Raw genomic sequence first — 28,000 nt, forward strand, 5'->3', positions numbered from 1 at the left:
CCCAGTGCCTGCAGAGCCCCAAAATCTCGCCGTGAGCCTGCAGCCTGCCTTACACGCCGCCAACGTGTCACCAGTCCAACCCAGGCTTAATACAAACTCTCAGTGTGTGCCATTATCTGCTCTAATCAAGCCTGTTATTAAATCCTAGACTAAGTGTTGTTTTGTTGTTGCTGTTGTTGTTTTTTCCCTTTTAATTTTTCACTGTTTGCTTTTCAGGGAGCTGCATGCCGAGCAAGGAGGTCCCACCACCAGCGGCAGGGCTGCAGCCTGCCCGGGTGGGGTTAGGTTCACACCTCTGCCTCGATTTGTGAGCCCCGTCCTTGTCCCCATTGGGGACCCACTTAGGGTGCTCAAGAAGCAAAGATTTTCCCAAAGGATTTTCAGAGCCTGAGGGCACGGGGCTTTGGCAAAAGCCACAGGGTCCCTGCTCGGACACTTCCATGGACACAGGCCCAACAAAAAGGAGAGAGCCACGTCCTACAAATCTCCAGGGTGTTTATTGTCAAGATAGAAATTTCCATATATAAAATAAGTGTTTAAAAATAGCACTACCCTGCTCTCGACATGAAATATATATGTACACACACGTAGATATTTATAGAAAGAATTATTACCATTTTGCTATGTGATTAAAAAAAAACAAAACCAAAAACAAAATCACAAGATAATGACCAATTCCCAAACAACCCTGCCAAAACAGGGACGAGGGGATCCTGATGCCCTCTCTCCCATGGGTGCACGCTGGGGCTGTGTCCCCACAGCCAAGGGGCTTACACCCCTTACACCCCGTCCAGCCCCACGCTGCCGGCAGCTTGGGCTCACCCTGCCCGCAGCAGCTCTCCGGGTGCCCTCACCGCTGGGTTTTTCTCTCACAAAGCACCTTGGTGAGCACTGGGGCTGGAGCCAGGTGCTGTAGGAGCTGCACCACATCTCCTCTTCCAGTGCCCAGCTCATCTCAGGCTGGGGGAACGAGGCAACTGCAAGGGCTCAACCCATTTGCTTTGTGGCAAGGCTTCTGCTCAAGTTCTTTTTTTTTTTTCCTTTTTTTTTTTTTTTTTTTTAAATACACTCCACGTCCCCTCGTGATTTTGTGATACAAGAACAAACAACGATGCTTTACACATAATCTAGCAATAACAGCTCCACGTAGCTACTGGAGGTCCCCGTGCCCTCCCCAGCACCGCGGCTCTCTGCGAGGATCACTTCTTGAGGGCAATCTGCTTCTCCAAGGCTTCCAATCTGGCCGTCATCTGAGCAAGTGAGTGTGCTAAGGAAACCGTGAGCCAGGCAAAGAGAGAGAAACATGCCCCAGACGAGTATGGACTGAGCCTTACCCGTGCCTGCTGGCACCCAGGGACCCTCCCTTTGGAGACCGTGGTTGGGACTGAGCTTCCCTGCCGTGAGATGTCACAGCACTGCCTTTTATCTCTTGAAAGATCTGACAGTGTTCACTGGCCAGCACAGGCTGCCCTACCCGTCCCCACCGCCCATCCCTGCTGCCAGCCCCTGTGCCTCCCCCGGCAGGAGTTTGGATGCAGCCCCCCAGAGCTGCGGGCTGCTCTGCACCCCGGTGCGCCCACGCAGCACCCAAAGGATATTCCTCTCGGTCAGGCTCTGCAAGATGGCCACGGTGTTCGTCTGGAACTGCACCAGCGCCTCGCACTCACATGGGCTCCGGATCTCCGTCTCCCCTCTGCCCTCCTCTGTGTCGGTGGGATTTGGGAGTGCTCAGGGCACAGTGCCACAGCTGGCCCTGCTCACGTCCCCCCCGATGCAGCACCAGCCCCTCGTCTTTCCAGCCCTCACCCCCAGCTTCTCCTCTTCTAAATAATCCCTCCCTGAGACTTAACCCTCTATGAACAGTAAGAGGAGCACCATGGGGTTTCAGCAGCCCTGGGGCTCAGTTTAGGGGCTCTACCTGCCCCTGCCAGGCTGCCACAAGCCTTATAGGTGATGCTGGCAATGATGGGTGAGCTGCAGGGTGGCTCAAGTCACCCTGCAGGATCCTCAGGGCGATGAGGGCTCGTGGCTGGGCACCCACCTGGGCAGATGTTCAGCTTGAAGTTCTCCACCAGGTGGGTCATGGTGGTGAAGTCTGCCGAGTAGGAGAAGTGCTGCTCCACCGGCTCGGAGGCGATGGCCCGCAGCTCCTCTTCCACTGCCTTGCCGACACCCACGGCGAACATGACAATGCCTGCAGGGCGAGGACGGACCCTGAGCACCCCACAGCAGGTGATTCCCAAACACAGAGTGAGTAAGGCTGAGTGCTTCCCCACCCTGGGGCTTCCCCCACGCGTGGCATGGATTTGGGAAAGGCAGGGGCACAACAGCACCAGCACAGTGCATGCTGCGGCACGAATGGTGTTCAGAGGATCCTGACACCATGGTGCAGGCAATGCAACACCACAAGCCTGGGTGCGGTGGGCAGGCTAAACCCATGTCCCGAGAGCCAACCATGCCAAGGATCCATCCTGGGATGGTTCCCAGCCCCCTGCCCCTCACCTGACTCCTTTGCTCTCCTGGCCCACTCAGAGATGTCGTCCTGGGAGCGCCCATCCGTGAAGACCAGCCCGATTCTGGGTACGTTGTGGGAGAGGGGCCTGGCCCCTTCCAGCTCAGAGAAGCTGTGCTCTACCATGTGCTTGAGGGCAAGGCCGGTCATGGTGCCTTTCTCCATGTACTCCACCTTCATCACAGCCTCCTTGATCTCGTCCGCGCTGTGGTACTTGTTGAGGGGGAACTCGGTGCGGACACGGCTGGAGTACTGCACCAGCCCCACCCGCGTGCCCTGCGGGGACACCTCCAGCAGGTCCACGATGCGGTTCACAAACTGCTTCACCAGCTCGAAGTTCTGGGGCCGGACGCTCTTGGAGCCGTCGATCACCATCACCAGGTCAACGTGCCCAGCCCCGCACCCTGCGGGCACACGGCGGGGTGAGAAGGGACCAGCGGGACACTGCTTGGGCCCCTGGGATGGGGTGAGGCCGGGCAGTGGGGCAAGAACGCCTGGGGACCTCCATCCAAACTGCTCCACTGCCACCCCAGGGCTCCCTGGACATCCCTCCTAGGTCTCCCTTTTCCTGAACCTTTCCCAAAATCTCCTGTTGTATCCTCTGGGCTCTGTCTCTGTGGACGCAAGCCCACATCCACCCACGCAGAGCCCCTCGCAGCTGCCCATGTGGGCGAAGCCCTCGCTGGGAGCTGGGTGCCCAGCAGCCCCACACTGCAGCCTGGAGGGTGAGCTGCACCCCAGTACTCAGTGCTGCACCCCAAAACTCAGTGCTGCACCCCAGTACTCACGGCTGCACCCCTTCCCGTCAGCCTGGAGCTGCTGCCCCTCGGGGCACACGCAGTGGTACGAGCCCTCGCTGGTCACGCACTTGAACTCGCAGCCGTGATCCACTCCGTTGCAGAGGTCGGTGGCTGGGGGACAAGGCAAGGGCACGGGGTTACCCCTGTGTGAGCAGGGGACCCCAGCACCCTTGTGCATCCCGCGGGACTCACCCCTGCAGGAGCTGCCGTCGGGCTGCAGCGTGAAGCCGCGGTGGCAGCGGCAGCGGTGCCCGCTGGGGATGCTCACACACTCGTGCTGGCAGCTGTGGTTCCCAAAGCTGCAATAATCAATCACTGGGGAGAGAAGGAGGCAGGGGGAGGCTGGCAGGGGGGCTCTGCGGGTCCCACTGCGGCATGGGGACCAGGACCTTGCTTGTGGCAACAGAGTAAAGCTGGGGAGACGCCGAGCCCTTGTTTCCAGCATGAGCAAGGGCAGGGAATGTTAGCAAGGGGCAACATACTGAGGGACAAGGGGAGGATGAGCAAGAAGCAAATGAAGAAGGAAAGGAAGAAGCAGCAGGGAGGGAGAAGGACACGTACTGGTGCAGGTCCTCTTGTCCTGGTTGAGGTAGTAACCTGCACGGCAGCGGCACGAGTAAGACCCACGAGCGCTGACGCACTGGTGCTCACAGCCGTGCCTCCCGTCGGCACACGCATCGATGGCTGCGGGGGAAGCAGACACCCATCACCTTCATGCCTCGGTGTCCCTGGGGCAGTTCCCCGGGCGCAGAACCACGAGGCAAGAAGGAAAGGTGCCGGGGTGATGGCCAGCAGTAGCCAATACTGCTCTGCCCTCTGGGAGGGCAAATACTGGGAGTACCCCGCTGCTGCTGGCCTCGCTGGGCCCTCAGCTGCATTTCAGCTCCCCTCCAAAAGACCCGCACCTTTGTGAGAGTTAGAATAAAGAAAGGTTTTTACGGGAGCAGGTCTTTCTGTCTGCGTTGAGCTGGTAGCCGGGGTTGCATTCGCAGTAGAAGGAGCCGGGGGTGCTGACGCAGCTGTGCTGGCAGCCGTGGTCGCGCTCCACACACATGTCCACCCCTGCAAGACAGAGAGGGGTCAGAGCAGCCCACGGGCTCCTGTACAGCTCTCCTGCATGCCCCCTGTCCCTGTGGGGTGTCCCATAGGGCTGATTGCCAGTGCACGGGCACAGGAACCCCTTGTGCTGTGCAGGTTTCTGAATGGCTTTGGCGTTCAGGTCTACCCAAGCACTAAATGCTCACTGTTAATTGCTAGTGTTGACAGCCTGAGCTCAGCTGTTCTTCATGAAGGAGCCCAGGCAGCTATGTGAACATCCACGTGAACAGACCCGGCTGGGAAATGGGCACTGGGGCAGGGAGGCGGCAGGCGAAGGCATTGCCAGAAGGGCAGTGCGCCCCTGGGCACATCTCAGCCTCTGCGTGAGGCAGAGCTCCTGCTGGCTGAGGCTGCGCGCTGCCACCCCAAACACCCCCTGGGGACCATCTTCTCTCCTGCTCTTGGTGCAGGGTGAGGAGCAGGCACCGGGACCCTCATCACCACCCCGCCGCCGCGGCTCTCACCCACCGCACAGCTTGTCCTGGAACTGCTTCCCGAACTGCCGGATGAGCTCGAAGGACTCCACGAGGAAGACGTGCTCCTCCAGCGGCGGCGAGGCCATGGCCCGCAGCGAGGTCATGTCTGCCCGCTGGATGCCCACTGCGTAGATCTCGATGCCAGCATCCCGGGCCTGCGTGGCCACCTCGGTGACCCGGTCCTGGGGCCGCCCGTCGGTCACCACGATGGCGATGCGGGGGATCTTCTTGTGCGGCGGGCGCGCGCCCTCCTGCACCGTGAAGGCCACATTCATGGTGTACTGGATGGCCAGCCCCGTCATGGTGCCCTGGGCCAGCGGCACGATGCTGTTGATGGCCTTCTCCATGTCCTCCCGCGTGAAGAAGGTCTTGAGGGAGAAGATGTTCTGCACCTGGCTGGAGTACTGGATCACCCCCACGCGCGTGGCGTTGGGGCCCACGTCCAGGTTGCCGATGATGTCGATCATGAAGCGCCGCATGGTCTCGAACTCGAAGGGGCGCACGCTGCGGGAGCTGTCGATCACGAAGACGATGTCCAGGGGGCCCGTCCTGCACTTCAGGGCTGCAAGAGGGCAAGGAGGTGGTTTAGCCTGTGAGGAGCAGAGGTGTCCCCTTTGGGTGGCTGTAGGGGTGCTCGTGGGGGAAGGAGAGGGCAGGTCAGGGCTCACCGGCACCTTCCCACTGCCAAATGAACCTACGGAGGGTGCCTGGTTGGGGACAGGGGACACACGCCCTGGCCATGGGGCTATAGGGAATGGCAGTGTCCCCTCGTCCCCAAATCCTGCTGCTGCCCTGCTCCTGCACAAACACCTCTGTCTGCCCGGATCTGCCCTGGCAAGGCTCAGGCAGTTTTAGGCAGTGGCGTGTTCATCTCTGCAGCAGTTCCTCTGTCCCTCCTGCAGCTCCAACCTCCTGTTTTTTACTGCATTTTTCCAGTTCCTGTCTAAAACCAGAGCTTTCTATTCTCTTCTTTTTTTTTTTTAAAAAAAAAAAAAAAAAGGAAAAAAAATAGACAATGAAAAGCCTTGCTACAGACATGCACATTGAGAGGGTCGAGCCAAACAGCCTCTCTTGGATACATGGGTGCAACTTCCAGTGCAAACTGGGCGGGTGTTTAGCAAGTGAAAAGCCAATGAACATATTTTGCTTGGCTTGTGTACACCGGAGCCTGGGAGAATTTGGCCATAATGGTAAGCAAACACTCCGAGCCCCCTTGGGACGATGCCCAGACTGGGGCTGTCATCCCAGCTGCTCCCAAGTGCCCAGAGGTTTCTGAGACACGTTCGGCTCCTTTCTCCATACGGTGCTTTCATGGCTTTTGAAACTGGAACCAATTTGGCCACCTCTGCCCGGGGAGCACAGAGGCTGGTGCCCCTGAGTTTGCTTCGTCCTCCCCACCAGGAGACCCCCGTGCATGGAGGGGTGCAGGTGGGGACCCTGCATCCTCCTGGGGATGCCCCAAAGCATCAGGTCCCCGCCAAGCCTTTCTCCAAGAGCTTTGCTGCCCTCACACACTCACTTCTCTCCCCTCTAAGCAATTTGCAGCAGCCGGGGCTCACCTGCAGGTTTTGGCCTGGCTTCCAGCGTCGTTAGGACAAGCAGGAGGAGAGGAGCGACCGGCAGGAGCTTCATCCTTGCTGCGGGCACTGCAGAGAGATGTGCTGTCAGTGCTGGCCCCCACGGCTTGCAGCTCCTGCTGACAAACCCCACGGGCAGGGGGTGCCCCTGGCACTGCCAAATCCCCCAGACAGCAGCAGCAGTTGTGCCAGATCCGTCCCCAAACCTCCCCGAAACCCAGGCGGGGACTGTTCCAAGCGGGGCCGGGCAGCCTCAGCGCCGCTACGTTTCATTACAATAGCGACGATTTGCCAAGTGAAAAACCCGGCCTGATTTTCTGCTCTGGGTGGAGCTGGCTACCAGACAAGCCTTATTTTCACTTGCAAACCATGCGGCTGGGATGTTCAGCCAAGCGCTCCCTGCCTGGCGCTACGGCCGCTCGCCGCAGCCAGAGGACGAGCGGAGCCCCGCTCCCGGGGACGCGCGACCACGGCCCCACCGCTCCCAGCATCGCAGGGCCACCAGCTCCGTGCTGGGAAAAGACCCCCCAAAATTAAACGCCAGCCCAGCAAAACCTGCTCAGAAGACTCTCAGAGTCACTGGCAAAGACTGCTTTTCCAAGAATTTATTCTCTGACTTTTTTCAGGGAGAGCAGAAAACAAAAACCTCCACATGCACGGGAGGTGATGGTGCCTACGCAGATGGGTTTGTGGGACCTGGGTGAAGGATTTGGGCATTTGAGGTGGGATAGCCGAGGAAACAGATATTTAGACCGGTTATCCAAAACCTCAGCTTGTTACTCATCTCCCTCCCTGCCCATTTCTATGTTTTCTTGCCTTGGCTTTGGCTGCCCTCATCTGGCTCCTGTATTTCCGTGGGTTTATTTGGGGGGGCTATAAGGCAAGGACTGAGCAGGTGCCAGCCCCCCTGCCATGCCTGAGTCTAGTGAAAGAAATGGCAAACCTGGGGCTGCAACAGCACAACCTTGGTGCAACAAAAGCAAAGTCAGGAGGTGCCCGGGCACCCTCGGATAAGGGGGATCACCGGGAGGGAGCCCAAAGCCCCAGCATCCGGAGCAGCCCCGGTGCAGGTTGGAAACCCAAGGGGCAGCAGGGAAATACTGCAGGCAGTGTAGCTTCCCCAGGGAGATGGGGAGCAGGCGTTGGAACAGTATTTGTTGAAAAAGCACACTGGAAATTCATTTTATCGGTGGTTATCAGCCGATATTTGCTTAGCCCCATGAGGTCTCGGTTGTAATTCATCACCACGGTTTCCACTTAATTGCTGAGAGATTGTGTGCAGCCCTGAACCCAATGTATTTGATGCTGATAACAGGTTGCACAACTGCGTCTTAAAATCAATATTCTAGGGACAGTTGTGCCACCTATTTCACGTCTGCAGGTCTCTGCTCTCCAAGCCTCCCTGCAGCGGCAGGCTGGCACGGAGCCTGCGTCTCGCAGCATCCAGAGAGCTTCAGAGCCAGCCCGGAGGGAGGAATGAAGTCGCGGGCCAGGAACCAAGGAGGAGAAAACCAGTTCACGACTGATCTATTTTTAACAGCATCCGAGTGCTGGATGAAGCCTTCACACTCCCCGTGGCTGGAGGGGCTGGACCGGGCACGGTGGCTCAGCCACACATCCAGCTCCAAGAGGGTTGTTTTGGCTGTCCCCAATTTAATCAAACACCTAGCAGGAAGGCTGATGGGGATTGGGAAGCTAATAAAAAACCCTGAGTATCCCTCCCACCACCCCATATTGGACAATTTCCACAGCTACCTGCTTTTCTTGCTCCCCAGGGGGGGGTTCACCCCACGCTGAGGGGTGCAGCACACCAGAGCCCCCTGCCACCAGGAGCAGGAGGGAGATGGGTGGGAAGCAGGCGGCTGGCAGGCAGGTGCTGCGAGGCAAGGCAAACAGCAGCAGGGACCTTGAGATAACACTGAGCTATAAAGGAGAAAAGGGCTGGGGGGGGGTGAGCATTGCGCAGGGCTGGCTCTGCCGTGCGGGACACCTCGCACCAGTTCCCCACCATTTCAAGGGGAAAAGTCAAGGGGGGAAGCCAGCCCATTGATTTTCCTTGCTGAAGGAGATGGGCAACACGCGGGGCAGCAAAAGGACAAGCCACACATAGGGGCAAAAGGGCTGGCAATGAGCCCAGGCTCCTCTCAGCTCCCTTCGTGCCCTGGGACAAGGAGGACGCCGAGATGAACCCCCAGAGGCAGCCAGGTAAGGCAGCCCCCCGGGGCGCTCGCCTCCCTCCCGTCCTGCTCCCCGCCAAGTGCTGAGCCTCAGGGGAAAAAAAACAGCCGCTTCGGGTTTCAGCCTGGCCTCTTTGGCAGCACTCTGCTGGCTGCAGGTTGACAGAAATGCTCTGAATATTCCCCTTCTGATTCAGCCGCAGGTTGGACCTGGGTGCATCCTCCCCTGGGCAAGCTGAAACTGCAGGGCTGGGGTGATGCAGCCAGCACGTCTCCTGGTGTAAAAACAGGGACTGGGCTTTGCCTGCTGCTGTGTAGGAGAAAATGGAGAAATAGGGGGTGAGAGGCTCAGGAGAGGGCTATGCATTCACAGACAGGACAAGTGGTGGCCGTGGTGTCACAGGGGGAAAAGCAGACCCCTGTGTTTATGTGGCCAGAGCCAGGTCTCAGACACAACCACATTTAAAATGGGTGATGTGGAAGGGGTGCATGGCCCTGATGCCATGGGTGCTGTCAGCTTATAGCACCTATTTCTGTGCTGGAGATCTTGGACAATGATAGAGCAGCTCCAAACACGGTGTCCCCATGACCCCCTGCCTCTCTGCATGCCCAGCTTTGTTCTGCACCCAACCGCAGGGCTTTTCTTTGCAGAGACCCCACCAGGCAGTGTTGCAGGCCATAATTCACCTCCTGCCTGAGTATTATTCAATAAAGTGCCAAAGAAGACCCAAAATGCACTCAGGAGCCTGGACACAGAGTCCTTGTGCTCAGGACAGCACCACAGAGCTGGCCTCAGGCTGGAAGATGGGGACACCAACGTGTGCCTGCGCTTGGCAGGACAGCGAGCCATCCTTTGGGCCTGTGCCCACAATAAGTTCTGCCCAAAAAGTGCAGGTGGGGATAGGGGAGGGAGACAGCAATGTGTGCTGCCCCAGGCATGAGTGACAAGAAAGCAATGAGTGCTGCCTGGAAAGATGCAGGCAATCTGCATCAAGCGGGAGACCCCTCCCGATGCGGGGTTTTGCTGTGCAGCCCCCATGCACGTTGTTTCGATAGTTGCAAGACTCAAGCAATGTGAAAGGCCGAGGCTCCTGGAGCTGGAGCCACACTCCCCTGGAGGGCTGCCCAAAGGTCGGTTTCTCTCTGTCGCTGGACTGAAGCCCAGTTTCAAAGTGGAACTTGGCTTCTCAGCTCCCCTTTTCGTGACACCTGTGCTTCCCTAGAGCTTGTAGCCTGCACGGCAGCAGGCACTTCAGAGCAGCAGAGCAGGGCCCAGCCCATTTCAACGGATGGATGGGGCTGATGTGAGAGAGGTGAAGCCCAGCTCTGCAGCACTTTGCAAAGGGGTGCCCAGCAACACCTAACCTCGGAGCCCACCGCCTGTGTGGGAGGCTTACACATGCTGGAAACAGCAGCAGGTCTCCTTCAGGTGGCAAAGAAACATTGCCTGCACCCCAGCAAGGCTAAAACTCCCTGAGCTGAAATGGAGGAGGGAAAAAAACAAAATCAAACTGAAACACAACCAGAGCCTGCACTCATTAGCAGCACAGCAGAGAGGTGCTGGCACATCCCCTGGCACAGCAGCTCCTTTCCCAGGTTTCTGCACCCCAAGCATGAAGCTCCAGACTCCTCGGGCACCCTGGGTGCCTGGCTGTCCCCAGCAGTGTGCCCTTGGGAAAGTCGGGGCTCAGTCCTTAACACAGAGCTCTCCCTGAGCAGCATGAGAGGCTGCAACCCAGACTAACTGTCCTGGGGTGCCCCTGCTGCTCTGAGCCCCAGATCCACCCCGGGGACTATTTTGCAGAACAAGGAAGCATCAGCAAGCACCATCACATCGGGACCAGAGAAACAGAACGGATTCCCAGTCCAAAAGCAACAGAGAGTAAAGATGTTCCCCCCTTTATAAGGGCTGGCACGCCCTCAGTCCCTCCCCGACGCACGTGTGGGATAACGAGAGCAGCCTCTTCCCAGGACATCGCAGCGCTCTCCGGTTACAGCACTCAGCAGCTCGTCTGGGCCAAGTGCCACCTGGAAGGACACGGTGTTTAAGAGGCAAGGCTGTGCTTCTCCAACAGCACATCGTGCCTTCGGACCCAGCGGGACGGCTGTAACAGGAAAGCCTTGCTGGACGCTGAGGGGGCTTCTCTGAAATAGCCAATTCCCCATTTTTGGGGCCCATTCCCGTGCTTGGGTTTGCATCTTCCCCAAAACACGGAGCAGAGAGGTGTTTCTTGCCCGTGTCTGTTTGCAGGGTGAGTGGCAGATATCTGTCTCACAGCTTATCCTCATGGATTTAACATCCCACATGTCCCAACAGGCTTGTGCTATGAGGTGACATTTCCCACAGCCAGCATCTTCCTTCTGAGGGGAATCCAACGGGCAGAGCATCCCCTTTTAGATGGCCTCTATGGCAGCAGGTGGGGTCTGTCTCTGATCTAATCCTAAAATACCTGCTGTGCTTGGAGGAATTTCCTCCAGTCCAGCTGGCTCTGCTCTGAAACGTGCAGTACCTGGGCTCCGCAGCAGCTGGCAAGAAAATAAAATGCCATGTTCACTTGCACATTAAACGTGGCCTTTGAAAGCATGTGTTGAAGATGTAGCCAAGAGGAAAACATCAGCTGGTGAGACAGTTCCGACTGTTCAATCAATCACATCAAGAGATGGCTCCTGTTGCAGGTTCTCTGTTCTTTGTTATCCTGTCCCCTGAGCTGCACGCAGCCCTGCTCCCACCGGGCATTTTCAGCAAAACTGGATGGGCCTTGGAATAATTCTAGATTTTGACGAAGAATAATCACCAGGGGAAGTGCTCACCTTCCAGACTCTTTCAAAAGAGAATGCTCATTTGCAAACGAGCCCCTGGAGGACAGCTGACCTGAGCCAGGAGACTTCAGTCCTTGGAGGAAGAGAGGAGTGGGCCATCCAGAAGCTGAGGCAGCAATCCACGGCCCAAGTCCTTGTTCTGGGAGGAAGGTGTTAGAGTGCATTTTTTCCCCAGAAGTATGCATGTTCAACCACAAAGGGAAAGAAATGGCCCAGAGCAGCTCCTGGGCTGGTGCAGAGTTCATCAGCTGAGCTTCTGATGCAGCAGAGCCGGTGTCTCCAAATGCTGAGGCTGACAGCTCCTAGCAGGACCTCTGCCTCCCGGATCTGCTGGGACCAGTATCCCCAGCTGACCTCCAGCAAGCTCACAGGGCACAGGCAACCGCAGCGAGCGCCTGCTATTTCAGCCCCACAATCACAGATCTGCTGCCTGACCTCCTTCTCTAAATCTTTATATCATATTTCTCGCCCTGGAGACGTGACTCAATGTGTTGGCACACGGAAAGACGCCAGGAGAATATTCTCGTGCCTCTCCCCTTTATTCTGCCCGCCCTGCCGCGTGTTTAATTGAAATAGCAGAAGGCGAGGAGCCTTTGGCTGCCACAGGAAAGCATGTGGAGACTTCTCAGCCCTCCTCACGACAGAAAAGGTTGAAATATTTGCCTAGATACTTTTCGTGTTGAGAATCCCAAAGGCAGTACGGGAAACCTCAGAGCAGCATCGGACGCTCCTGCTGATTTCAGCCTTACCACAGTGTGAGGTTTGCCTTTTTTGGTCCATCCATGAGCAAGTAGCTGAAGTTACCTAAATCTGTTGTGCTTCTTGAGTCCTTGCTGACGACACCTACAGGCTTGTTGCTCCCTGGAGACACCAAGGAACAGCCCAAAGTCTCTTTGCTGAGGTCTGGAGGCCTCAAGAGGCTCTCCAAGGCAAGTCCTACAGTGCAGCATGAGCAAGCAGAGGCCGGGAGACTCCAGGCCACTTGCTCAAGACCAGAGCAGGTCTGTGGCAGCACTGGGACCTGTGCTGGCTCTCCTACTGGGACAGTGACACAGGGACACCTCAGAGAGCAAGGGGAACACACAGCCACATGCTGGGGCTGCAGCCGCTCCCAGCCCACCATCAGCCTCACCAGCTTGACATGAGGCTCAGCAGACGCCAGGGAGAGCGGTTGTGAGGTTGTCAGGTTCTGCCTGGCATTTGAGTGCAGATGGCAGTGTTTTGTGTCACTCTGCTCCTGGCTGGTGCTGTTAAAACCAAAGCAAGATGCTGTGAGAAGAGAAGAGCAAGGGGGTGTTCAATGTGACACTTGGAGGAAGCCATCCAAGTCCAGCTGCAAGCGTGGGAGCTGTGAGTTTCCAAAGGCAGGGTTTTCCTGTCTTTTCCAGCTCATGGACCCCGGTAATTTTCCAGCCACAACAGACTCTTGCACAGTGGGCTAACTGAACTGGCAACAGATCTGCTCCTACCGATTCCTGCTGCGGACAACCTGCAGACTGCAGATCAGGATCCTGCCCTTCGGCACCGGCAGTCAACCAGCAGAGCAGCACGACACAGCCCAGGGACGGGAAGGCTCAGCCTTTAGAGAGGAACCGAGTCACCGTCACCTCTCTGCAAGGGACCCCAGCTGACCTCTATGGGATGCCCTGATGTGCACCAGGGTAGGGATGGGTTCACCTGTGCACTTAAGGGCTTGCAAAGTGAGAAATCAGAAGTTTAGGGAAAAAAAAAAAAAAAAAAAGACAAGCAAAAGCAGAAATGTGCTGGAGAAGAAGGATCCCATGTCCAATGGGAAATGCTAGGATGGAGAAGCAGCCTGAGAGCCAAAAAAGCTTCAGATGCAGGATCAGGTCAGGGGCACCCTGCAGGGAAGCACTGCCACAGCTGGACACTGACAACTCCTCTCCTGAGCACGTGCACTCAGCAGGGCTGGCCTTAAACCCTTCGCATTTATCCCAGGAGGGAGAGCAAACAGAACCCTCTTAACCACCAAATACCCATCGAAGGGCGATTCCACCAGCCTGCAGCAGGTAATAGAGCACCAAGGCCAGGTCCCTGCTCCTGGCTGCTCAAAGCCCTTGTGCCAGCTGGACCCAGGGCTGCGTGAGCTCCCCTGCAGCCAGCAGAGCCCCACTCATCAATTTGCTACTGTTTGTCCCCAAAGTGCAGAAAACAATTCCACGAGGTAATGATGCGGGAGCTGCTCAGCCTCGTGGCACAGCTGGAGGAAACATGCAGGACATCTGGCACAAAAGGGACACTTTCTGGGGGAGCAGCTGATTTTTATAAGCCTCTTTATGAGCACCACTCAATCTTTGTTGTTGTGTTTTTCCTGGGTCCCTTTTGTGCAGTTAGGGAGGGTTTGTCTGTAATTTGCATGTGCACATAGGTACAAACGCTGCTTATCTCTGCTTCTCTCTATGTTCCAGCCCTATTCATCCAGCATTTGGAAGTGGCATTTTATGAGTTTTTTTTACTGAGTTTTTAACAAGGCAGGCACACGGCTCAGAAAGCGAACAAAGGGGCCCCTATTGGAAACTTTAAAAATGTTTCAACAAAGGCTTCTCTTGAAAACCTTTAACCCCTAGTGCCAACCTCGAGGGAAATGCTACGTTATGAGCAAGCGGAGCACAAACATCTTCTGTGACCACCGGCTGCCTACAACAGGCTGCCTTGTTGGCCACATCTTTTCTGTTCACTACCATCACCAACAGGAGTAACTCCCAAGCCCATCTTGTACTAATCCAATGAAATTCATTTAATTCTTCAAGGCAAAAAAAAAAAAAACTAACCTCCACAAAAATGAACAGCAGTTTTTTCCAGTTGGATGCAGCAGTCCCCTGCCTGCTTTGATGGAAAGTGCCATTTTACTACAAACACGAAGATCTCTTGCACGCCCTCCAGATGGGAATTTGGATTTCAGACGAGGCCAGATTTAGCCCAGGAGTTAACTCTGCTCTTTGTATTGCCAAGTCCTGGTGGCAAATAGCAGGGCTGAGATCGAGAGCAGATTACACACACGCACACACAATTTTTGCCTGTACCAGATGCCAATCTAATGATATTCTCTAAAGAGATTGCAAGAACCTGCTTGTGAAATACATTTTCTACTTGCTGCCGAGAGCCTACAGGCTGACTGCCTGTGACTGATGGCTCCTGTTCTCAGAAAGAAATAAAAGATAAAGGAGAAGCTTTGTTATTGCCACCAAGAGATGCGACAGAGTCCCATGGAGAGGACTTTGCAGTAACTGCATGCAGTCTGGCCTCGGTGGAGGCAGAAATCCCGTGGGCTTAAGTAGAAGAGGTAAAACCGTGTGAACAGGGTCCTCTCTTGGAGCCCTCTCCCCCTGCCCCAGTCCCGCAAGCAGCAGAGCCCAATTTCCTTGCTCCCCACTGACACCAGGTGGGTGCTCTCAGGACCAGGACAGACTGGGCAGCTCCCTGCTCTGCAGCAACAGCCATCCTCACACCTGACCAAAAAGGGGGGAAAAATCCCCGAGCACCATGTTACCTGCACAGCCACACTCAGCTGCATGTTGGCACAGATCTGATGAGCGCAGAGCAGTCTGATTTCCCAGACAAGTTTTCCCACGTAATTGCTTGCAGCAAATATGCCCAAAGCTATTTTTTTTTTTTTTCCCTGTGCAATGCTCGGAGTGATAAGCCAAAGGTGGGTGATTGCTTATACAAACATGTTTATGGGTATGCACAAACAGAGCTATGAGTATTCACAGCCCCAATTTTCCAGTCATGCAGAAGCGGTGCAGAACAAACTTAGGGCACACTTCTCAGCTTATCTTTTGGCAAGATCTAGCTCTCCTATTGCTCGGTGCACTTTGCCCAGGTGTACAAGACCTTATTATTCTCTGCTAAAAGAGATCCTCACTTGTATAAGCAAGAACTAGCCTGAGAGCTAGGCAAAAGGTGAGCAGAGCACGCAGACTTCAAACCGCGCCATCCCTGTGGCAAGGAAGAGCCTGATCCTCCCCCCAGGTACCGAGAGCAGAGCAGGGGCTGCTTTACACAGCAGGGTGCTGTGACCCCAGTACCCACACCTTGCACCCCATAAATCCAGCTGGGACAGCAAGCGTTGACACCACAGAAAGGGAAAAGCATACAGGTGGGGGAGCTCAGCAAATGCACGTTTTGGGAGAAACCCCAAAGATCAGTGATAATCAAGGGATCAGCGACACTCCCCCGAGGGGGGCACATCACTCCCTAACCCCTCAACCCAGGAGGTAGCCCCCCCAACCTCCACCCCCCGCGGGGTCGGGGCTCCCCCTCACCCCATCCCCATCCCTTTTTCCCCTCCCCGCAGGTGCCGTGGAGCCCCTCACTCACCCGTACCGGCCTCAGAGCCGCTCCCCGCCGCGGTACTGGCTCAGGTACGGCGGGGGCTCGGCGGGGGCTCGGCGGGGGCTCGGCGGGGGCTGCGCGGGGGCCGCAGTGCTGAGCGGCGGTGCCGGGAGCGGCATTTAACGGGGCGGGGGGAGGCGGGGCGGGCCCGGCCCGGCCCGGGATAGCGCGGGAGGGGCCCCAGCCCCCGGCCACCTCCCCCCCCCCCCCAAAAAACCAAAAATCCCGGGGCTGGCGGCCGGGGGCGAGCGGGAGCCGCGCAGGTGGGAGCGGGGGCGCCGGGGGCAGTGCGGGGGGGGCAACGCGGCGGGGGCAGGGCACAGCCCCTGCCTCTGCACGGCACCGCAACGGCCAGCGAGAGGCTTCCTCTGCTTGGGTTTTGGGGGTTTTGTTTGCTTTTTTATTTATTTATTTATTTATTTATTTTGTATTCTGTGTTGGGTTATTATTATCTTTTTGCTCCTCTGCTGGCAGAGTGCGTGAAACATCAAGTGCAGAGGTACCAGAAAACAGCCCCGAAATTCCTTGTGTCCTTCCTTACAAACCCCCAGAGACCTGGGAGCTCGGGGAGCTGGGCTGGAACCAGGGAGCTGAACCTGGTCCAGCTGCCGGCGAGGACAAGTGATGTGCGGGGCTGTAGCTGGAACAGAGCCTGGAACAGAGCTTCCCTTCCCAGCTGGTCCAGGGAACCCTGCAACAGAGCTTCCCAGCCCTCCACCTCCTTGCAGCACTCACATCAGCTCCTTGGTGGCAGGAGCCACCTTTAGTGCTCCATAGCACCAAGCTTTAGTGCTTTAGCAGCACTTTCCTTGCACTAACACAAACAACAGCAGGATGATCAGAGAAAGGAGACCCCAGCAAACCACCCACATTATCTGAGCTTTCTCTCAGTTGAGGCGATGCTGCGGCACCAAATGTGGGTGTTTGGGTGCTGGCGGGGTGCTGGCGGGGCAGGAGCATGCCGTGGGTGACCACCCTGCCTGGCCCCCCATCCTCCGCAGCCGTCCTGCCCCGGTGTTTGCCGTTGGTGTGGTCGAGAAATCCCCCAAGCCCAGAAAAGGCTGAATTTCGCTTGTGTGTGCAGCGACGAAAATATAGGATTTATAAATACCCGTGCATATACAAGGGCTTGTGGGTTGGGTTGGTCTGGATTAAAGGAGGTATTGAAAAATGAGGGAAGCCAGAAACTGCAGGCTTCTCATTTCTGTGATTTCTAATGGCTTTTCCTTTTGCATAAACATCACGCTGACTCCATACCCAGGAGCACTGCAGGCTTTTTCTCCCCTGCTCTCTACGAAATATAACCCAGACCTCTAAAATGGATATTCTTTATTAGGACATTTGGTTTTTACCCAGCCACAGGAAAGAACAATTGCACTCTGTGGCACCAAGTCACCAGCAAGCTGCAGGGCAGCTGGGCTCTGAGCAAGGCAAACGGCAGCTCCTTTTGGGGGTGAAAGGCAGAAAATGAAACTGTGCACCTGGGTCAGCGTGCACTCCAGGATAGCATTAATGTGAGTTAAGGTTCTTGTCTACACAGTGGCTTGAAGACCCCAACTAACAGCTGATGGGTGGTGGTATTTTGGTCTCCCAAGTCAGGCACAGCAGTTCCAAGTCAGTTCCCAGCAGGACCTCCAAAACTGGCACCCATCCTCTGCAGGCTGAGCCGGTGAATGCCGGGGAAGAGCACGCACCGCACCGTAGCCAGGGCTGGGGAGCAGTGGCATGGGGGGGATCTGGTTCTCCCAGTGCCCTCATGTGGGTGTGCTGCTCTTGGGGTCACCCAAGGGTGCAAACACGGGGCGCTGCTGGGCTTCCCTGCCCTATCTGCCCTCACAGAGCAACGGGGAGACCACGGGGTGTCCACAGCAGAGCTGGTCCAGTCTTGTGTCTTCCACGGATAGCACGCAGGGTTCTGCTTCTCCTTTCCTGCTTCCTGGCCCATGCACAGCAATGTGGCCAACGACTGTAAGCATGTATGGAGTCTGGGTGCTGTCACATCCCCCATTTTGGGCACAGACACCCCGGAGACACCCCAACAACATCCTCATATGGAAGGGACCTGCAGGGATCATCACATCCAAGCACACCTCAAAGCACACCCGCTCCTGCAGCACATCCAAACCCCCCAGGCTTAAAGCAAGAGAAGAGCCCCAGCACAGCACAGCGCCAGGCTGAGCACAGGCAGGGAAAGGCTTGCAAAAAATCAGCCAAGGAAAGGGGTCGTGGCCCGCAGAGCCGAGGAGGCAGGGCCTCGCTCTGCCTCTGCATAATGCCCAACTTTGTGCGAGAGCGTTTGATTCCCAGCTGGGAATTGCGGCTCTGAAAAGGAGGCTGTTAGTGTGAGCTGTGAGAGCCCGGCCCGCGCGGTGCCGCTAACATGACACTGAACTAACACTGCACTACAATCAAAGCATTTTAATAATTTAATATAATAAATGTCAGAGGGAGTGAATAATTCCCTGTAACCCTGCAGAGGCTGGAGGTGCCAGAAGGAGCCAAGCGGGTACCGAGCAGCATACCGAGCCGCTTTAGCAATAGCCCTTTGACTTTCTGAAGGCAAATCTAAACCAGATGATGGACGCTGGGTGGTCGGCTCCTGGTCAGAATGGTGAGCACTGTTCAGAGGGGTGTCACTCAAACAATTTAACCCCCAGATTTGGACAGCAATGGCTGCAGAGAAAGGAGAAACTAAACTCTCCAAGTTTCGGGGTAGCCCTTCCCCAGCTAGACATCAAATCTGAAGCACCACAGTCTGCTTACCTGCCGTTGGTGTGCACGTTCCCTCTCTAAGCAGCAAGTAGCACATGGATAATTGTTCCAGAAGTCTCCAACGAGACCTGTGCAGCAGTCCCCGTGCCTCTGGTGTTACACAGGGATGTGATGGTTCGGAGCGATGATACCTGCACAAGCCCAGCCCTGCCCCAAGCTGTTGCTGCAGGAAGCTCTGCAAAGCAGGCGTTGCTGCTGGCCACGCTGTCAGCACATGTCTCAATCCACATTTTTTGGCAATTTGCTGCCGAACACTCCCTGCTGATGGGTGAAGCCGAGGTGCTGCCTCCAGCACCAGCCCAACCGCTCCCGGGCAGCCCCGGGCTCTGCGGTGGGCACCCAGTGGAGTGGGGGGCACCCAGCAGGGGACACGGAGCTGGCACCCAGCCGGGCCCAAAGCCATGCTCCTCATTTGGCACTGAACACTGAGCAATGGAGGGAAAAAAAAAGAAAAAATTAATCAGGCACGGAGCCTGGTTCGTTCTTATGTTTGCCTTAGCAAGGATACAAACCATTCAGTGGAAGGAAGGGCTGGAGAGGTTTCAGCAAGATGAAAACCTACCCTGGAGAGGTTTCTGGTGGCAAACCAGGGGTAAAGCTTGACTTGGGGCACTGGGGCACAGGGCAGCAAATTCAGCCTGGACGGCTGAATTCAGCAAACCCAGAGTGGCAGCTGATGCTGTGGGTGGCACCGGTACCTGCCATAAATCTGCTTTTGGCAGAGCTCCGTTGATTTATGCTTGCTGGTGACGTATTACTGCATGGAGAATCGAGGTGATATTGCCCATCTCATAACCAAACAGGGCAGCGATGGGAAACTGCGGACGGCAAAGCGCTGGATCCCTGCGGGACTATCTGCCAACAGAGGAGGCACTGGGGAAATACCTGTTTGTATGGGAGGTGTGCTCATCTTCACATACAGACAGTACAGACAGGAAAGCATCGGCTTCATTCACAGCGTGGGAAAGCTGGAAGTGAAGGGTTGGAGGTGTCAGGGTAATTGTAACGGGGTCCCTCAGGTCCCACAGCAGAGCAGGGCACCTCAGGCTCAGACTCAGCCAGCCTGTCCCTGCCTGAGCCAGCAGGGGTAAAGGGCAGGTGCATGGGAACTGCTCCCAGTTACCAGAGCAGAAAGCCTTGATGTGGCCCTAAAAACTCCCCCATGCCTCTCGGTGCCCAGCTGCATGGTGCAGGGAGCTGAGGGCTGGCTTTGGGGCTGGTACCATTTGCTAGTGAGGCGAGGAGCCCCGTTTGGGGGTTGCGATGCTGTGGGACCTCTGTCTCGTAGATCCAACCCCTACCAAGCCAACCTGCTCCGAGATGGCGTGCGGAGGTACCTGCAGCTGCCAGCAGACCAGACAGTACTCATACTGCACGCAAAGGTCGCCCAGAAGTCGTATGGCAATGAAAAAAGGTAAGAGTCTTCATGGGCTGAGCAGCACGAGAGGGCACCTCCACCCCAACCCGCACCAGTGGGCACTCCTCTTCCCAGGTTCCTCCCAGGGAGGTCAGAGGGTTGGGGAAAAAAAGAAACTATTCAGGTCTCACCCTCTCAGCATGAAATTGCAAAGAATAAGAAGAGAGGTCAGTGTTTTAAGTGCTCTGGAAATCGTCTTAACATCTGAACGGCCACACTGGGACATTTCCATCAATGCCCACCGTCTCCCCAAAGGTGCTATTTTGGACAATCCTCCCCACATCGCAAGAACACCTTGAGGTTCTGGCTTGAATCCCCAAAATTGCTACTCCCGGGCAGCGACGTCAGCATGTGGCACCAGAGTATAATTAATCCTCCATTAACCCTTGTGATATAAATAATCCTCCCTTATTACTGAGCGCAGAGCAGCTTTGAGGTGACGAGCTCTGCCTCGGGGGCTGAGCTGCCCCCAGATGAGCGGGGCTGGGATTCAGGGTCCAGAGCCCGAGGGATTTGTATAAATAAATCCCTAGCCCAGCACTTTAGGGCCCCAAAATATCACCCCCTCCTGCACTGCTCCCGTTTTACCCAGTATGAAGAGAGGATGAATTTGTGCCATTCACCCAAGTGCAAAGACAGTGGAAACCCAAATAAAACACAGGAAAATAGGTTTCCAAAACCCCGCGCATAGATTTATTTGCGTTGGGCTCCGGTTCTGGCCGTGAATGCAAACTCTGTTCCCGAGCTGCCGAAACTCTGCATTCCTGGTGGGCAGAGAGCTGGGGCCTGACCCCGGGGGGCTCAGCTGGGGGGGCTGCAGCACCCTGCACCCTGTGCCCTCCAGCAGCACCCAGAGGTGTGTCAGCGGCACCGTGCTGGCTCCATAGGGCTGCTGGCAGCCACACCTCGAGCCAAAAACCATCTGTGGGTGTTTGAGTGCTGTCAGGAGGGGTCCTCTTGTCTCCACAGGTTTTTCTGCCCCCCGCCTTGTGTTTACCTCAGTGGGCCGGGCTGGAAGCTAAAGCAGGAGCAGATAACAGGTACGTGCGGGGTGGCAGCCCCAGACCTCTCCTAGTGAGCCATCCTCTGCCTCCGCAAAGGGAAATGCATCCTGATGGTTATTTCTGTGCCCCCCAAGCTCCTCTTTCCCTGGGGCTGGCCCCTCTGCAGGCCAGACCTGAGCAGGCAGCAGCCTGGACCACCCCAGGAGGAGCTCCAGGGGGTATCAGAGTGGGGCTAGAGGGTTTTTGTCCCCGTCTCTTCTAGCCAGGGACCTGGGAGAGGCAGGTTTCCGTGTGTGGGGGTACATGGGGCTGGACAGCATGGGCAGCAGCCTGATGGAGACGCAGAAGCTGAGCTTTGAGGAGCAGCCGGACTCGAAGGTAAATTGAGGGCTCGCAGCCTGCTCCTCTGGGGATGCTCTGTGCGGGGTTAGCCCTGCAGTGCCTGCTCCCCCGTGGGCAGGATCCGTCCTTCTTACCACCTTTCCAGGTCTGTGAAGCCCTGGGGCAGGCGGGTTGCCAAAAATCTCATGGCTTCCCCGGCCCGTTTTGTGCTCCTGCTGTGCAGCAGCGCTGCTTATCATGACCTGAAAGCCTGCCCTTTCATTTGTGGGTAAACAGCAAAGGAAAACACCGCTCGATCCCAAGGTTCGAGAGCTTCAGAGGAGAGCCGGCATCTTTTGATAGGGGAAAAGAGCGGGAAAAAAGCGTTATCTGGGGTCCCTGAAGAGTGCGGGGTCTGCGTTGGGCCAAAAACATGACAAAAAGGGCTTTGTTTGCAGCGCTCGAGGTGCTGCTAGAGCACGGCGTATCAGCCCTGCCAGAGCCAGCACGGCGGGGAAACCGAAAACCCAGGGCGATCCCTCATGTTACGCGGGATAAATCACACGTGAACATTAATTTCCATGAGGAATTCTCTGCCCCCTGTGTAAATAAAGCCTCTGCCGATCCCTGGCTCTTCACCGCACCTGTAATAACATCTCCAGCCCTTTCCCCCTGTAAATGAACCCGGGGCTCTTTGAAAGGGCGCTATTGTCCTGGGGGGACGCCGTGCCCGGGCTGGTGGTGAGGAAGGTGAGGAGGGTGAGGAAGGATGGAGAAGTTGGGGCCGTGCCCGCTGCCCCCAGCCCATGCTCGGCCGCCCCTCGTGCCCCCTGCAGGGTTTCAGCTGTGCCAAGGCGCTGTACATCTCGGACGCGGACAAGCGCAAACATTTCCGCCTGGTCCTGAAGCTCTTCTTCAGCAATGGGCAGGAGATCGGCACCTTCCACAGCAAGCTGATCAAAGTCATCTCCAAGCCCTCACAGAAGAAGCAGTCACTGAAGAATACGGACTGTGCGTACGGGGATGGGTCTGCTGGGGGGCGGGATGGGATGGGATGGGATGGGATGGGATGGGATGGGATGGGATGGGATGGGATGGGATGTGTGCTCACATCTTGCCTTCAGAGTGGTCAGGGCTGATCCAAAGCTCATGGGCACCCTCAAAAAAAGAATGCATGTGGGCATATTGATGTCCATTTTCCAAAGGATTGACCCACTGCAACTTGTAGCACCTTGATGCCAATGTGCTCCCCACTCCGTGGGCTTCACCTGTACCTCTGGAAGGTGCAGCTTGGCTGTTGCTTGCACATAGAGAATGGCAGATGGAAGTGCTGCCTGCTGCAGTGCTGCTCACCCCAGTAACCAGGACTCATCCTCCCCGGCTCTACCAGAAGCAGCAGGGCTGTAGCTCAAACCCCAAGCAAGCTGGCAGGCACTAACCCAGCCACCTCCCCCTGCAGTGTGCATCTCCTCGGGCTCCAAGGTGTCCCTCTTCAACCGCCTGCGCTCCCAGACCGTCAGCACCCGCTACCTCTCCGTGGAGGGGGGAGCCTTCATCGCCAGTGCCAGGCAGTGGGCAGCCTTCACCCTCCACCTGGGTAAGGAGCCTCATGGGGCTGCCTCTGGCCATGTCCCCGCACGGTACCACATCCCAGCCCTGCTGGGTGCCAGCCTCCCAGCCAGGTCTGTCCAAGCAGTGAGCACTTGCAGGGCAGATAAAGCCATAAAAAAGCGCCATGAGTACAGCCAGACCTGCTCCCTGCTGCTTGTGGCACTGACTCTGCCTCTCTCCTTCCCCCGAAGCCGATGAGCGCTACACCCGGAGTGAGTTCCCCCTGCGGGAAGGGTACATCCGCTACGGCTCCGTGGTGCAGCTCATCTGCACGGCCACCGGCATCACCCTGCCTCCCCTGGTAAGCCTCCATCCCCACAGGGCTCGGGCGGTACGGACCTGAGCAATGGGTACAATCTGTGGGCCAAAGCCGCCCTCCTGCTCCCTCAAGCCCAGGGGCTCACACAGGGCAACGTATGCTTTATCCCTCTGCTTCCTCCTCACGGGGGCACAGCCTCCCTCGGGGCAGGGGGCTCGCCAGCCCCATGCTGAGCAGGTGCCCCCGCCCCGCAGATCATCCGGAAGGTGAGCAAGCAATATGCCATGCTGGACGTGGACGAGCCCATCTCCCAGCTCCACAAGTGCGCCTTCCAGTTCCAGGGCAGTGACCGCATGTACCTGTGTCTGTCCACGGAGAAAGTCATCCAGTTCCAGGTACGAGGGGCTGAGGACCCCCAGGTGCTCCACATCCAAACTGCTCCACTTGGCTGGGAGCGGGTCCCGGGGAGAGGGAGGTGTGCTGCCAACAGGGGCTGCCTCTAAAGTGAGCTAAGAATCACTGCAGAGCCTCCAGCCTCCAGCCTTGGTGGGGAGCTTGACCTCATCACCAAGGTGTTTGCAAAGCGTTATCAGTCCCCGTTTCCCAGCAGAGGCACTGGGTCACTCACTGGGACCAGGCAGAATCCAGGCGTCCTTGGCCCTGGTCCCCTGCTGTCCCCACCGTGACACCTTCAGAGCTGTGACCCTCTCCGCAGGCATCTCCGTGCCCGAAGGAAGCCAACCGGGAGTTACTGAACGACGGCTCCTGCTGGACCATCATCGGCACCGAGATGGTGGAGTACACCTTCAGTGAGAGCCTGGCCTGCGCCCGTGAGCCTGTCAGCCCCGTGCCACTCATCGCTGCCCTGCAGGTAGGCAGGGCTCTGGCTGCGGGGCGCCTTTTGGGGCATCTCCATCCCCAAAGGGCTCCTCTGCTCAGTTTCTCTTGGTGTGGGGGTGCGGCGAGGCTGCTGCCCCGTTCCTTGGGGCTCGGTGTGGGGTGGGGGCACGGGGCAGAGCAGCCGGTGCCGTAACGTGCTGCCGCCGCAGCTCACCGGTGGCGGGGACGTGGCCATGCTGGAGGTGCAGGGCGAGCATTTCCACGCACACCTCAAGGTCTGGTTTGGAGACGTGGAGGCGGAGACGATGTACAGGTAAGGGTGGAAAAATGGTGGGGAGGGAGCCTCTGGGTTGGGCACAGTGGTGCCATGGGCTGTACTGGGGATGTTGTGAGGCTCGTGGCTGCCAGCCTGGGCGAAGGGGGCACTTGTGCCACCCGTGCTGTGGGACCAAGCTGGAGCATTGTACTGAATGGTGGGGAAGGCTGGGGGGGGGGGGGGCTGGGGTCTCTGCCCACCTCGCTGCTGCTCGGTTGGGTGCATGCGTGCTGCTCCTGGTGCAGGAGGGCTCTGCTGTAGGGGTGGCTGGAGGCCACAGGGACCCCAGGGGCTGAACACAAGCAAGGAGCTTTGGCAGAAGAACAAAACAGCCAGGAGGAGAGGGGAGAGTGGCCAGAGGCTTCCCACTGAGCTCCAGCTTGGGGGTGATGTGCATCCCAGGTCATTAAAGCACATTTTCCTCATTCACTGCTCCCAGGAGCCCCAAATCCCTGGTGTGCGTTGTCCCCGACGTCTCCGCCTTCGGCAGTGACTGGAGGTGGCTGCGATACCCCATCACTGTCCCGCTCCTGCTGATCAGGGATGACGGCCTCATCTACTCCAGCTCATTCACCTTCACCTACACCCCGGAGCAGAGCCTCCTGCCGGGACAGCCGGTCCCCTCGGACGTCCCGCAGGACTCGGACAAGCTGCTCGACAGCATCCACCAGGAGTTCACCAGGACCAACTTCCACCTCTTCATGCAGAGCTAGCGAGCGGGGCCAGCAGTGCTCCGCCTGCCCCCAGCCCTGGGGACAGGAGCGTCCCTGAGCCACGTCCGCAGGCTGGGGTGGCCCTGCCCGAGGGTCCTCCCCATACATCCACTGCCCATCCGTTATCTGACCCGCTGCCTTCTCTCTTGTCATGGCAGTATCTCGCCCTGGTGAGATCTCACCTGAGAGCACCAATAAATCGTGCTTTGAGGACTCTTTACTGATTCGATTGCTTCTTTGCTGGCCTCCAGGATTTATCTCCCGTGCTGGCACAGAACATCACGGCTCCCTCAATTCCTCGGTCCGTATATTCAAAGGCCAGGAGGGACACGGATGATGAATGCAAGTGACCTTAAATGTCACTTCTGTGACATAAACGACCGCTTCTGTGCTTCTCAGTAACGAGGAGCTGATTTCCAGCAGCTGAATACCCAGCACCAGATTTTTTATTTTTATTTTTTTCCATAAGAGGCCCAAATGGGGTAATTTCGAAAGAAAAAGGGAAAAAAAAAAAAAAAAAAAGAGAGAGAGAAACAGTTCAGTGTGAAAGCCAGCCCTTTCCTAGCTGTCATGGCTCTCTGAGCTCCGTTGTTTCACGCGCGCACGCGGTGCGAGGCTGGAGCCAGCGGGAAGCTGCTGATCTGAAGAGGCCATAAAAAGGAACCGGGTTTCTTGGAGCTGGACCCGAGCACTGTGCGGAGCGGAGCTTACAGCTTTATTTAGCCTTCAGATCTCTGTGGCATCAAAGGAGCTACGGTGTACCTAGAAATCGTGCTGCCCTGGCAGTTCTGAGCTGGGGTTAGAAACAAGCCAAGTGCCAAAACCGCGGAGGTTTTGAACCTGTGCTGAACTCAGCAGCACTGAGGGGAGCAGGGGCAGCCCCAAAGCAGTGTGGGGCACCCGGTGCCTCTGGGTCAGTGCCCGGGCACCCCCTGCATTTTTTGGGCAGCAGCACCTCCCTAAGGCCCCCCAGCAGTCTGGAGATGGGGCTCCTTCTCTCCGCAAACCCATGTAGGTTTAGAAGCCGATGCAGACACCTCTGTGTCTGTGTGAGTGCATCACCGGGGCTGCTGCTGGTGGAGGAAAGGGGCAGGAGGATGTTACAGCCACCCACATATTGCTACAACCACCCCACCAGCCCCTGCTCCCCTGCAAATCTCCCTTGGCTAATGGAACTGAGGACGCACCCCAAGAAAAACCCTTTAATCAACCCCATCCAAGACAAAATGCCTGAGCTGAGGATTCCTCCCAGCTCCCCAAAAGCATTTTGGCCCCCATCTCTGTGGGAGCTAGGGGGAAGGATGGGGCCAAGCGTTTCAGCCCATGCCTGCGTCCCGCCCGCCAGCTCCCAGTCCCCCCTCCCTGCACATAATTCCTGTTTTATGAATGGAAAGCGCCCTCCTCTATATTTAGCAGCAGCCCAGCCCTGGAGGCAGGAGGACTTGTTGACTTCAAGGGCTCTGAACAAGCCTGCGTTGTGTTTACGGCACGAGGCTTCGCTGGAGAGGCCAAGGAAGCACCAAGTGGCTCGTTCCTGAAGCCTGCTGGGTTCAACAAACATCTGCAGTAACTCAAGGCACATGGGGAAAGGGAAGACAGGACGGCTGGGGGGGCCTCGGGGCACCGTGGTGGTTCTCACCTCTGTCCCCAAAAGCCTGCCATGGACTGCATCTATCAGGGGCTCTGCATTTCCCAGCAGGTCCCGCAGGTGGAAAGGGGAGCTTTGCAGCTCCCGGACAAATCACTTCCCTGAGCATATGCTCCACATCTGGGTGGAGGAGCTGGTAGCATCGTCAGGGCTGTTTATTTGCATAATCCCCAATTAACACAAACTGTCTCGGACAGGCGCCAGCCACGCGGTTGTGAAGTCTTGTTCATGAGCAAGTCAGCAGCGCCCACCTCTGCTGGATGGCTCAGGGACCCCGCACACATGGGGACACACACAAATCGTCCCCACGGTCCCTAGTGGAGCTGCTCCAGCATCTCCCTTGCTCCTGAGCCACGTTATGGATTATCCGAGTTATGTGTACAGGCTTTTCCCCATCCCCAATGCAGCCAGCAATGTGGCTTTAAAAGGAAGAATTAAAAACTTCCATATCACCAGGAGCTGGGAAATTACCTAAAGCATCACATGTTTTTAGGACACACAGAATAACTTACACCATGGGTGGCCGTGGCGTTGTGTGAGCGCCCTTGGGTGGCGGCAAAGGTCTGAAGGCAATGGGAAATCACAGCAGTGCCCTGCTCCTGCTTCAGTATGGTGATAAGCACTTTATATATATACATTTAAATATATGTATATATATATAAACAGGTCCTGGAGGTGACAGCACCTTCAAAAACAGCAAGAAGAAAACAAAATCTTGGCTCTCCCCCCGAAACAACTTTCTAAAGAACACCAAGAGTGGCTGCTGCCACCTAGCGAGCCAGCACACGGCTCCAGCCCGGCTCCGAGGGATTTTTTAAAAAAAAAAACATGGACCCATTGCATTTTGCCCTAAAACACGCAGCAGGTTCGGGGAGTGATTTTTATTTATTTATTTATTTTCCCCAATAATGCCCTGAGCAAGCAGGAAGGGAGCACAGCACAGAGCCCGGCTAATGGCAAGCCAGGGCTGGCTGCGGCACTGAGCTCCCCACGCCCTGCGGCCCCATATTGCTGCAGGATCCGGCCCCACACCCCACAAGGACAGCCCTGCCCTGCCCCACATCGCACCCAGTGCTCGGGGAGTGAGGGGTGGCCGTGGTTCCCCGGGTGCATTCATCTCCTGCTCACCCAGCTCGCACCCAGCCCACCGCCACCGCTCCCTCCGCCAAGGTGGCTGGAGGGCTGCCTTGCTCAGAGGGCAGTCCGTGGTTATGCAGCCTGTAGGAAGGCTGGAAAAAATGGGTTTAGAGAGGATTTTGCATCTCTCTGAGCTCAAGGGGTGG

At 56.8% G+C, this 28,000-nt stretch overlaps 2 protein-coding genes across 2 annotated transcripts; one reads left to right on the plus strand and one right to left on the minus strand.

Annotated features, from left to right (window-relative positions):
- Window positions 1-478: 478 nt before the first annotated feature.
- On the minus strand, window positions 479-15,955 carry MATN4 (matrilin 4). Its single transcript, XM_068700529.1, has 11 exons — window positions 15,802-15,955; window positions 6,446-6,532; window positions 4,879-5,448; window positions 4,252-4,374; window positions 3,874-3,996; window positions 3,505-3,627; window positions 3,301-3,423; window positions 2,503-2,916; window positions 2,042-2,194; window positions 1,599-1,703; window positions 479-1,258 (listed from the first exon to the last, which is right to left on the minus strand). The coding sequence occupies exons 2-11, from the start codon at window positions 6,516-6,518 to the stop codon at window positions 1,200-1,202; spliced, it is 1,866 nt and encodes a 621-aa protein (XP_068556630.1). The 5' UTR covers window positions 6,519-6,532; window positions 15,802-15,955; the 3' UTR covers window positions 479-1,199.
- Window positions 8,433-25,307, plus strand: RBPJL (recombination signal binding protein for immunoglobulin kappa J region like). The gene is made up of 12 exons (XM_068700530.1): window positions 8,433-8,668; window positions 15,779-15,845; window positions 19,877-20,002; window positions 20,975-21,045; window positions 21,272-21,387; window positions 22,167-22,341; window positions 22,790-22,927; window positions 23,133-23,242; window positions 23,455-23,595; window positions 23,916-24,071; window positions 24,250-24,353; window positions 24,796-25,307. Exons 1-12 carry the CDS (start codon window positions 8,647-8,649, stop codon window positions 25,067-25,069), a joined length of 1,500 nt encoding a protein of 499 aa, XP_068556631.1. The 5' UTR covers window positions 8,433-8,646; the 3' UTR covers window positions 25,070-25,307.
- Window positions 25,308-28,000: the final 2,693 nt, after the last annotated feature.

Source organism: Anas acuta, chromosome 16, assembly GCF_963932015.1.
Source record: "Anas acuta chromosome 16, bAnaAcu1.1, whole genome shotgun sequence".
Taxonomy (NCBI): domain Eukaryota; kingdom Metazoa; phylum Chordata; class Aves; order Anseriformes; family Anatidae; genus Anas; species Anas acuta.

Excerpts from the sequence above, each read along its gene's own strand:
- MATN4 (XM_068700529.1), bottom strand. The coding sequence starts at position 6,518 with ATGAAGCTCCTGCCGGTCGCTCCTCTCCTCCTGCTTGTCCTAACGACG. Across the intron at positions 3,424-3,504 it reads CGACGGCAGCTCCTGCAGGG|CCACCGACCTCTGCAACGGA; the intron begins GTGAGTCCCGCG and ends CTTGTCCCCCAG. Across the intron at positions 1,704-2,041 it reads CAAGCTGAACATCTGCCCAG|AGGAGGGCAGAGGGGAGACG; the intron begins GTGGGTGCCCAG and ends CCACCGACACAG.
- RBPJL (XM_068700530.1), top strand. The coding sequence starts at position 8,647 with ATGAACCCCCAGAGGCAGCCAG. Across the intron at positions 23,243-23,454 it reads GCATCACCCTGCCTCCCCTG|ATCATCCGGAAGGTGAGCAA; the intron begins GTAAGCCTCCAT and ends CCCGCCCCGCAG. Across the intron at positions 23,596-23,915 it reads AGAAAGTCATCCAGTTCCAG|GCATCTCCGTGCCCGAAGGA; the intron begins GTACGAGGGGCT and ends CCCTCTCCGCAG.